This window comes from Hoplias malabaricus, chromosome 6, assembly GCF_029633855.1.
Source record: "Hoplias malabaricus isolate fHopMal1 chromosome 6, fHopMal1.hap1, whole genome shotgun sequence".
NCBI classification, from domain to species: Eukaryota; Metazoa; Chordata; class Actinopteri; order Characiformes; family Erythrinidae; genus Hoplias; species Hoplias malabaricus.
In genome coordinates, this window is record NC_089805.1 from 44,999,782 (window position 1) to 45,011,920 (window position 12,139).

General features: G+C 46.7%; 1 protein-coding gene across 3 annotated transcripts in view; it reads right to left on the minus strand.

The window, feature by feature from the left end:
* Window positions 1-12,139, minus strand: part of rims2b (regulating synaptic membrane exocytosis 2b) — a 172,654-nt gene that overhangs the window by 56,821 nt on the left and 103,694 nt on the right. For all 3 annotated transcript variants that reach the window (XM_066674038.1, XM_066674037.1, XM_066674040.1), the window contains exons 10-15: window positions 9,013-9,136; window positions 8,760-8,806; window positions 7,303-7,412; window positions 1,479-1,609; window positions 287-458; window positions 1-58 (exon numbers count right to left, since the gene is read on the minus strand). The exon at window positions 1-58 is cut by the window's left edge and continues 96 nt beyond it. In XM_066674038.1, coding sequence (XP_066530135.1) covers window positions 1-58; window positions 287-458; window positions 1,479-1,609; window positions 7,303-7,412; window positions 8,760-8,806; window positions 9,013-9,136 — 642 coding nt within the window. The remainder of the gene's footprint in view (window positions 59-286; window positions 459-1,478; window positions 1,610-7,302; window positions 7,413-8,759; window positions 8,807-9,012; window positions 9,137-12,139) is intronic.

Sequence of the window (12,139 nt, forward strand, 5' to 3'; positions counted from 1 at the left end):
GGAGCTTATACCAGTGAGGCAGATCATCCAACAAGGCAGTCTCCAGCTCTATTAGAATCTACACACACACACACACACACAAGAAAACAGAACTGTGTTCCACTGCGGAGAAGAGGGGGAGTGTTGCATGTATATATATCAAGAGGGGGAGTGTTGCATGTATATATATCAGTCAGCAGCCACAGTCATCTGTCCATCATTTAGTCCTGCAGCCACATGTGTGTAAATACTGTAAATAATTCAGTTAAGTTCAGCCACAAATGTTTTCTCCGAGTGCAGATCTCACCTCTCCGAGAAACTCGCTCTCCTCCTCTCGGACCCTGGCCTGGTCCCACAGTGTGATCTCCAGCATTCGCTCCCTGAACTCCCGCCTGTGCACCGGAGAGTACATGAACGTCTGGTTCCACTTGGGCTCCAGAGACTTCTTCACCGTTTTTGTCCTCCTCTTGCTTTTATCACTGTGTGGGGGGAGGGGAGGAAGGGGATTAAGACTCACATTACCACAGTCCACAGGAGACTCTTCAACACCAGCTAACTCCTGGTTTGTCGAGTATTTTCATTCTGTGATGTCCCCACTGTGTGTTCATGTACTGTCTCTTTAAAACCACGCTACCAAGCTGTAGTCACGTGATTCCGCCCCCTATCTGCCACATGGAGGAGAACCTAAACACAGAGGCCGACCGAGCGACTCCAGCTCGTACCAAAGAGAAACACGGCGACTGTGGTTTGGATGTGTTGTGTTGTGACTTTAATTAAGAGGACGCTGAACTAAAAGAAGTCAAATGTAAACACTGAGTAAACACAGTTTCAGCCAAAGCTCAATCACACACTAAATATAAACAGTGCTCAGAAAACGAGAGAGAAACGAGCTCCCAGTGACATTAGAGAAACTACCCCAGCTTTAACACTGGAGCATATTTACAGCACAGGCCTCGCCACTGAACTCTGAGGGTCACGAATACAACAACAGAATAATCGTTTATTAATCACATATTCATTCATCATAATCATTTATTAATTACATAGTGCATGTATTTAACATTAACATTTTAAGTTGAAGGTGTGCCGCAGAATCATCGCAAACCAATACCGAGTTGACTCCAAGAGATTCAACTCTATGAATCATTGGCCAGAGTTGACAAGTGATTCTCAGGTGCTTGAAGAATCGATTCTTTAAGAGCTGATACTTCGGATATTTTAGAGTAATATCTGCCCCATGTCACAGGACTGTGAGGAAGAAAGGGTTTTTAAGATAAAAACACAATCAACTCATGCAATGTTTTGACAAAATTCTCCTCAAGCTTCTAAAGTAAAACCCTCCCTCTCTCGTCCAGAATCCTGCGACACAGCGGCAGATACCGCGGCGTGTTCTCTGTGCCGTGTGCAAAACGATTTCAGAAAGTGGTTTCAGATTCGTCTGAGCAGTGGGAAGTGGGGAGCAGGAAACGGGAATGTGCCTGGGCTAACTTAATCCCTACCTTCTGTCCGGTAGGAAGTATATTTTGACGTAGGGGTTCCTGGGTCGGCCGTCTTCCCGAGCCGGCAGGTCTTTGGCTCCCAGGATAGTGACGATGAGTTGATGTCCCACTTTGTCGTACCACAGCTTCACCTTCAGAGAGAGTACACTTAAATTAGTCTGTCAAGCTGCAGATCTCAGGCCCAGGGCAGTGGGCAGGTCAACAGCTGCCCAGAGGACCACATGCGTCTCGGGGCTTCCTTAAAGCAGCTCCACTATCCACAGAACCTAACTACACACACAGCTAGCTCCCAGCCTGGTGTCTTCTTGTTTACCTACATTCTTCAAAGCAATAGTTTGACCAAAGATCAAATTTCATAGTTGTCCACTTCACTAACCCCATATTTTGTCACGTCTGGTGTACGCAGTGTGGTTCTTCAAGCTATGAGGCTTTGTTAGCTCACGTTCTCCCTGTTTTTCACTGGTCAGGACCCCCACAGAGCAGGTATGATTTGGGTAGTGGGTTACTCTCTTAAACTGTCCAGATGGTCTAATAAAAGTATAATGTTGCCCTATTCTTTCCAGGTTATTTTACCCTGAATCTTATAACTGACACCATGTGTGTTTATGTTGTAAAGAAAAAAAAATCAGGTGAGTTTAGTTAGCTAGTTAAAGCTAGATAAAGAAATGATTATGTGGAAATGTTAACGTCGAACGATATTCAAAAAGCTTACAAGCAAGTGAAAGAGAAAAAAACCTCAGGACATTAGAGGCATATGAAGTATATGCAGTATATATATTGACCAAATATTCGGTTCAGTTGTTAGCTTGTTGCTAGCTGTGTCTGCCCGGATTAGCATTGTGGCTAAGAGCGCTAATATACGAAGCTTGTCTGTCTAGAGAAGACTTGAACAAACTTTCTGATAACTTTCATACACGATGAAGGACTGAAGGACTAGAGGACGAGCGACACACACTGTGCAGCGACAGATGAGCTACTGTCTCTGACTTTACATCTACAAGGTGGACCAACGAGGGAGGAGTGTCTCACAGAGTGGACAGAGAGTGGACACAGGGTTTAAAAACTCCAGCAGTCACTGCTGTGTCTGATCCACTCTACACCAGCACAACACACACTAACACACCACCACCACGTCAGTGTCACTGCAGCGCTGAGAATGATCCACCACCACATCACACCTGCTCTGTGGGGGTCCTGAGCGCTGAGGAACAGGGGGAATGAGAGCTAACAAAGTTTGTTTGTAAAGAAGGTGTTTATGTTTTGGCTGGTAGTGTTTGCTGAGTGGATAAAACTGTCTATTTTAAGCCGAGGCTGATGTTATTAGCTTCATGCTAATTGGTGAGGTAAAGTCTTGCATTATCTGTTATCTACATTAGCCTCGTAGCTCCCTGTGCAACTACAAATGCAAACTTCACACACCAGACGTCCTGACTGATCAACCACGGATGGGGAGAAGTGTATAACAAACATTTTGTTGTCAAGCTATTGTTCTGAAGTAGGAACTAACGCAGCACAACTCTAACGTAGGAGACTAGAGCAAGCACTAACCAGCTAAAGCCATGACTCTCCTATGTGCTGTTGTATGGAGAGAATTTGGCGTGACTGGTGAGTCCATATTGGGGCGACTCCTATCACAGACACACTAAGGAACTGATAACTACCCTTTTATTCCCCCTACCCAAAAGGCTCAGTCTGTGTGGAACCAAATCAGGCCCAGACATGCTAACGTCAATAATCAACAATAAAAACTGTAATAGAAAAACTATAGTTTTAACCTTAGACTCTGAGAATTACACAGTATTTGAATTCAAATAAATTAAAAGTGTAAATTATTATTATTTTAAATTAAACTTAAACTTTTTTTTTTTTCATGGAACAACCCCCCCCCTCCACCCAAAAACAAAATGGCCCTGATTTCACTGCACACACCTGAACACTAGAGACACTTTCAAAGCTCAAATGTTTTAAAACAAAGGAGTGAAAAAAGGCTGCAGAAAGAAAAAAGTCAAAGTAACAGAGAACTTTAACCAAAAAGCTGTGAAACGAGTGTGAATTCTGCTTTTCTAGACGTAGCAACTGAAACAGCTTTGAAAGTCTCGACTGCACTGGTTTAACCCCCCACCAGCCCCTCCCCCCTCCCAAAAAAACAGGTTAAAAGTGAATAAATAAATAAAAGATTAAAATAACAGTCAGTTTCACACATGCTTCTCTGGTCTCTAACAAAAACCTACAGCTGTAGATCTACTGTGCAGAGAGAGAGAGAGAGGGAGAGAGAGAGACTGAGGTAAGAAGGGGCAAAAACCAGAAGCCTGGAGAAAGTGGTGAAGGTGTGTATGTCTGAGTGAACCTTTCTCACACACTCAGCAAAGACTTCAGAGAATTTGCCCGTCCTTTGGAGGTGATGACGAGAGCTAAAGGAAGCCCTGCTCTATACCTCTATAGAGCACACACGGCTCTAAATATAGTCCAGGACTGATGCATGCAGCAAAGCAGCAGAATGCATTCGATACAAACTAGAGCAGTCCAGGTTGCTTCAAACTCAGAGACAGTCCGAGGGGGTGGGGGTCAGGAAGATTCAGTCAAAACAAATTGTACCATTTCCTCTCTGACGTGCTCAATGCGTTTATTGATACTCGTGATGTAACGATTCAGAACCCAAGCCCACAGTTCTGCAGCTGATGGTTCTTTTAAAAAGGGGACATATTATGCATAACTCACTTGTTCCACTTGGGTCTCCACTGACCCTATAAACACTCCAAAACATCCATCCATTTCTGTGAGTCAGTTGAAAGGTCTCAGGAATCACATGCTTCTAGGAGTCTTTTGGATGGCTCTTACTGTGATGTCACAATAAGGAAATTTGCATAGCACCACCCTATGTCCGTAGACCTATTCTAACTGGTGTAAAAAGAGGTATAATATGTCCCCTTTAAATTCTCTTTAAACAAAGCTTCATTATTTTCTTCAATCTGAACCTTGACACAAACAGAACCATGGCCCAGAAATCAATCCACGAATCCGGTCAAACCCTGGCGGGGTGAACCATTACACCTCTAATCAATACTAATCAACAGTAATAAATAGTGTCGCTGACTGAAAGCACACGGAATTGTGATTTTAAATGTAGGGCATTTCAGTGAAGTCTAATCGATCTAACACACATCAGCCGACTCAGGCCGCGTTTGTCGTTTTTGCAGCAGGTGTGTGACAGAGTGGCTCTGAGGACAGTGGATTAAAGGTGCAGTCTGATTTCTGCTGGTACAATTTGTTTCTTCGTTTGTGGGCTCTGGAGCTACAGCCAGGTCTCCATTGGAAAATGCAATCTCACGTTGAGAAACGGGACTGTTAACACGCCGTAATCTTCTCACTGCAACATGGAACATGGGTTAATCAGTGCCGACCAATCAGAGCTGGGCTTTCCGTCTAAGGACAGAGAGTTGGTCCTAAATTATAAAGTTTAACCTAGAAAACAAAACAGTGTTCTCGGCACTGTTTGAAATGTTGCAGGTTGCATGGAAAAGAAACAGTTTCGTCCCAGAACAATTTGGAAACTCTCAAAAGTATTTAAAGAGACGTCATTAACCAATAATGAAGGAGGAAACCCCGACACCAAAAAGAGTGGTGGTAAAAAGAAAAAAATCACTGATTGTCTCTTTAAACTATTACATTCAGGTCAGTAGGTCATGCAGGCGCTTTCAGACCCTCAGCACGATGGGTTTAAGGGGTTAAAATGATAAATATGAAAAAAGCTGTGAATGTGGAACAGCAATAACAAAGTATCGCTTTAGGGAGTAAAAACAATTCAAACAAAAGGATAATGGTCAGAGATTTGAGAAGCTGCCATTTTCCTGCTGTGCATTTTCCAAATACCGCAGAGAGAAAGTGAGAGCTCAGAGAGAGAGAGGAGAGAGAGAGAGAGTCAGACTGGTGCTGTTACCTGGACCCTAGGACAAAAGGCGTGGTTCTTCTACTAAGGCATGGACTCTGGTAAGCAAAATTAAAAAAGAAAAAAATAAACCAAAAGGCCACAAAAGGCACAAAATCAAACGCAACAGGACTGATAGGAGGTCAGTCTCCACTTAGTCTCACAATGGACCTTCACTTTCCATCATTTCAACACAGTTGCAGAGCTCAAATGTCTCTCTGTGACCACAACAGTGCACTGTGGGGAACAGGGGACATTCGCATATTCACGTCTGATTGACCTGACAGTGCAGCTCCACCCACAATTGTGATGTCGGCCCGTCTGAACATAAGGGTTGGTTAAAACACCTTGATTGAAATATAAACATGTGTGTATTTAGAGAGCAGTATGTTAAGTTTTTATTTATCAACAAAAGCACAAAGAAAACATCTCCAGCGACGTCACTGAACAACTCGACTGTTTTTAATAAATATAAACTCATTCAGAATCCGACACTCCAAAAAATTTTACAGTGCAAAGTTACAGTGAACGGTTTAAAGACAATTCAGCGTCTATGGCATGAATGACTGTGAAAGTACTACTGACGTGGAGCTGTATATTAGGATTTTAGAGAGACATATGCTGCCATCAGGTTGACGTCTTTTCCGGGAAGTCCATGGTTATTTCAGCAGCACTTCATAGACACAGAGTGTGTGTTTGCAGTCCAGACCGGTCTCCTGTGGTCATCAGGATGAGGTGAATAAGATAATGGTAAACACAGAAGACCGTGGAGCAGTTATAATCCCGTATCGAAGGAGAGTAGTTAAGAATTTCACTTGCAAATCTGCAGCGACTAGTCTCCACGTTTCCGCATAGGGATAGGTGATGTAACACACTGGGGAAACTCACCTCTGTCCCAACTTGTTTTTTTATTCTGTTGCAGGCATCAAATGTCAAATTAAATGTTTATGTTTACAAAATACAGCCGGGTTGTTCAGTGACATCACTGGAAATCTGGACAAGACTCACAGAGTCCTTTTTTATTTCAGCTTACAGAAATATTCCCACTTTGACAGTCAGGGTAATTTTAATGAGCTACAACACAAACATTTTGGAATTACCAGAAAATGGACGCTCCACATCAGAGGTCTTTAAATGCAGGTTCCAAGCCAGGATGTTAAAATGGCCAGCCCGTATGTCACTATGGCTGCAACTGCTAATGTACCTGCCTGGTCCGGCCGGCCATTTTGAAATCTCGGCCTGGAACCTGGATCTAAGATCTGGATTTGAAGACCTGTGCGGCACAGCACAAACAACACTTAACAAACATCACTGCTCTTTCTCATTTGGTTGAATGGGATTTGTCCAACTTAGCACAGGAAGTTTTAACACATTTCATTTTTCACAGCTTCCAGCACTGTGAAAAAACAAACACAAAATTATGACCCAGCAGAATTAAGCTGCAGTTACACTAGAGTTCATTCATTCATTCATTCATTCATTCATTCATTCATTATCTGTAACCCGTATCCAGTTCAGGGTCGTGGCGGGTCCAGAGCCTACCTGGATTCATTGGGCGCAAGGCAGGAACACACCCTGGAGGGGCGCCAGTCCTTCACAGAGCGACACACACTCACACATTCACTCACACCTACGGACAATTTTGAGTCGCCAATCCACCTACCAACGTGTGTCTTGGTAAAACTGAGTTTATTTAAAATTAATCCTGCTCTATTTTGAAAGGAGCCGGTCACTAAGCTTTGAATCTAGGGCTTTAAACCAGGTTTTAATTGGCAAGTCAATCCGGCTCATAGTTAGATGTCTAAGACATACACAACACAGAACAGCAGTTTGAGGACTATCATATGTGCAGACCCTTGCAGTGATATGTAAAAAGCCAGGAGAGTGGTGGGAACTCACTGAGAGCTGTCCAGACAGATACTGAGGAGCGTCGCGGAGCATCCCGGGGCTCATGGGGGACGTGACCGAGATGGACGGACCCATCTTCTGGGATTCAAAGGAACTTGAACCTGGTCCGAAAGAGAGAGAAAAACAAAGCATCATTCAACCCTGGAAAACAAACCCTTCTGCATTCTGGTGCTTAAAAACCATCCAACTGTTCCTTTTCAGTCCTCAAACTTCAACCTACTGCAGACATTCACTTCTTCAACCACTTCATTCACTCCCACTTTCACACATGTTTCTCACACAGCCACTCCACCTACCAACATCTGTGTTTGGAGTGTAGGAGGAAAGCAGAGGAAACCCACACAGACACAGGGAAAACACACAACACTCCTCACAGACAGTCACCCGGAGGAAACCCACACAGGCACAGAGAGAACACACCACACTCCTCACAGACAGTCACCCGGAGGAAACCCACACAGACACAGGGAGAACACACCACACTCCTCACAGACAGTCACCCGGAGGAAACCCACACAGGCACAGAGAGAACACACCACACTCCTCACAGACAGTCACCCGGAGGAAACCCACGCAGACACAGAGAGAACATACCACACTCCTCACAGACAGTCACCCGGAGGAAACCCACACAGACACAGAGAGAACACACCACACTCCTCACAGACAGTCACCCGGAGGAAACCCACACAGACACAGGGAGAACACACCACACCCCTCACAGACAGTCACCCGGAGGAAACCCACACAGACACAGGGAGAACACAACACACTCCTCACAGACAGTCACCTGGAGGAAACCCACGCAGACACAGGGAGAACACACCACACTCCTCACAGACAGTCACCCGGAGGAAACCCACACAGACACAGGGAGAACACACCACACCCCTCACAGACAGTCACCCGGAGGAAACCCACACAGACACAGGGAGAACACACCACACTCCTCACAGACAGTCACCCGGAGGAAACCCACACAGACACAGGGAGAACACACCACACTCCTCACAGACAGTCACCCGAGGAAACCCACACAGACACAGGGAGAACACAACACACTCCTCACAGACAGTCACCTGGAGGAAACCCACGCAGACACAGGGAGAACACACCACACTCCTCACAGACAGTCACCCGGAGGAAACCCACACAGACCCAGGAGAACACACCACACCCCTCACAGACAGTCACCCGGAGGAAACCCACACAGACACAGAACACACCACACTCCTCACAGACAGTCACCTGAGTGGGGCATTGAACCCACAACCTCAGGACCCTGGAGCTGTGTGGATGTGAAAACCACCTGCTGGAACACAGTCGCCAGCCCAGTCCAGCACTCATGTCCAGTCTGTGAACGGGTCAGGAGTATCCCGGACATTGGAAGTCCGGGGTGAAACCTCGTTGTGGAAAGTGGCGGTTATGTTGAAGATAATGACACTCACTTGATTCCAGCTGTCCATGTGTGCTCTCTGGAATTCTGGGAATATCGCTGTAAGGGATAAGAAGAGGACACACAGTGTTGATATGAATGTATGGTAAAATTAGGCATTTACATTAGTACTGTGCACTGTTTAAGACCAGTCTGGGACTGAACAGCAGAGTCAGGACTGACCCACTCTGAAAATACTGATCCTGGCCTAATCAGGAAACCAGAAACTGACCCTTAAACCTGAAACACTGCTTCTCTTTACTCACCCAATGGGCCGCGAGACCACCAGCTCCACCTGGGGCTCGGGCTTGGACTCCAGAATAATATTGTAAACTTCCTTAAACGTGGCTCCCTGCAAAACCCTGCCATTCCACTCGAGAACCTGGTCCCCTGGGTACAGAGAGAGAGAGAGAGAGAGAGGGGGAGAGAGAGAGAGAGAGAGAGAGAGAGAGAAGAGAGAGAGGGAGAAGAGAGAGAGAGAGAGAGAGAGGGAGAGAGAGAGAGAGAGAGAGAGAAGGGAGAGAGAGAGATAGAGAAGAGAGACAAGAGAGAGAGAGAGAGAGAGAGAGAGAGAGACAAGAGAGAGAGAGAGAGAGAGAGAGAGAGAGACAAAGAGAGAGAGAGAGAGAGAGAGAGAGAGAGAGAGAGAGAGCAGGGAATGGATAAAAGGAAAAACAGATAGAACAAGAAAAAGATGAAGAAGAATAATGGATAGATAAAGAGAGACAGAAATATATTCAGAGCGAGAGAGAAGTAGAGAAAGACAAGAGATCAAGAAACAGAGACAGAGGGAAAAGGAGGAGAGAGAGTTACAGAGACAGAAAGGAAATGAGAGAGACAGAAATAGAGAATAGAGAGTGTGTGTGAGAAAGAGTGAGGGTGAGGGTGAGAGCAGAGAGAAATTTCACACCAACATACCCAGCTCTCTGATGTCATCTGAGGTGCCAGGATGGATGCTTTGTGTCGTAAGGAACCAACTGCTTTTGTTCTCATCTAAAGCCCAGGCCCCTCCACACACAGCAGAGGAGACCGCTCCTGACCCCAGACTGGAGACATGTTTTATACCAGTCTCTCTGTAGAGGTGCTTCTGAGAGTCAGGTCATGTGTGTGTGTGTGTGTGTGTGTGTCATGTGTTGTACTGACTGTATCTGCTATGTACACTATGTGCACACTGCTGTACGTCTCTGAGCTATACATAGGTCCTGTGTAATGTGCTGCTGCTGTGAGATGAGTGTTATACCAAAGAAGCACAATACAAACACTTCACCTAAGAATATTTCTAATTCTAATTTACTGCCTTCTCTTTTATTGTTATCATTAAATGATCCAAACATTTAAAATTACACATTATAAATGCTTGGGTCTTTTTAACTATGTATTGCAGACACAGGGAGAACACACCACACTCCTCACAGACAGTCACCCGGAGGAAACCCACACAGACACAGGGAGAACACACCACACTCCTCACAGACAGTCACCCGGAGGACTCCACACAGACACAGGAGAACACACCACACTCCTCACAGACAGTCACCCGGAGGAAACCCACACAGACACAGAGAGAACACACCACACTCCTCACAGACAGTCACCCAGAGGAAACCCACGCAGACACAGAGAGAACACACCACACTCCTCACAGACAGTCACCCGGAGGAATCCACACAGACACAGGGAGAACACACCACACTCCTCACAGACAGTCACCCGGAGGAAACCCACACAGACACAGGGAGAACACACCACACTCCTCACAGACAGTCACCCGAGGAAACCCACACAGACACAGGGAGAACACACCACACTCCTCACAGACAGTCACCCGGAGGAATCCACACAGACACAGGAGAACACACCACACTCCTCACAGACAGTCACCCGAGGAAACCCACACAGACACAGAGAGAACACACACACTCCTCACAGACAGTCACCCAGAGGAAACCCACGCAGACACAGAGAGAACACACCACACTCCTCACAGACAGTCACCCGGAGGAATCCACACAGACACAGGGAGAACACACCACACTCCTCACAGACAGTCACCCGGAGGAAACCCACACAGACACAGGGAGAACACACCACACTCCTCACAGACAGTCACCCGGAGGAAACCCACACAGACACAGGGAGAACACACCACACTCCTCACAGACAGTCACCCGGAGGAAACCCACACAGACACAGGGAGAACACACCACACTCCTCACAGACAGTCACCCGGAGGAAACCCACACAGACACAGGGAGAACACACCACACTCCTCACAGACAGTCACCCGGAGGAAACCCACGCAGACACAGAGAGAACACACTACACTCTTCACAGACAGTCACCCGGAGGAAACCCACGCAGCCACAGGGAGAACACACCACACTCCTCACAGACAGTCACCCGGAGGAAACCCACACAGACACAGGAGAACACACCACACTTCTCACAGACAGTCACCCGGAGGAAACCACACAGACACAGGGAGAACACACCACACTCCTCACAGACAGTCACCCGGAGGAAACCCACACAGACACAGAGAGAATACACCACACTCCTCACAGACAGTCACCCGGAGGAAACCCACGCAGACACAGGGAGAACACACCACACTCCTCACAGACAGTCACCCGGAGGAAACCCACGCAGACTCAGGGAGAACACACCACACTCCTCACAGACAGTCACCCGGAGGAAACCCACGCAGACACAGGGAGAACACAACACACTCCTCACAGACAGTCACCCGGAGGAAACCCACGCAGACACAGGGAGAACACACCACACTCCTCACAGACAGTCACCCGGAGGAAACCCACACAGACACAGGGAGAACACACCACACTCCTCACAGACAGTCACCCGGAGGAAACCCACACAGACACAGAGAGAATACACCACACTCCTCACAGACAGTCACCCGGAGGAAACCCACGCAGACACAGGGAGAACACACCACACTCCTCACAGACAGTCACCCGGAGGAAACCCACGCAGACTCAGGGAGAACACACCACACTCCTCACAGACAGTCACCCGGAGGAAACCCACGCAGACACAGGGAGAACACACCACACTCCTCACAGACAGTCACCCGGAGGACACCCACGCAGACACAGAGAGAACACACCACACTCCTCACAGACAGCCACCCGGAGGAAACCCACACAGACACAGGGAGAACACACCACACTCCTCACAGAGAGACACTCGGAGTGGGACTTGAACCCACAACCTCCAGGACCCTGGAGCTGTGTGACTGTGACACTACCTGCTGCGCCACCGTGCCGTCCTAAATATAATACATAATATAAATATGGAATTGCCCTTGTATATGAAAAGTACTCTATAAATATACTTGCTTAGCCTTGCCATAATCAGCATACATAACTA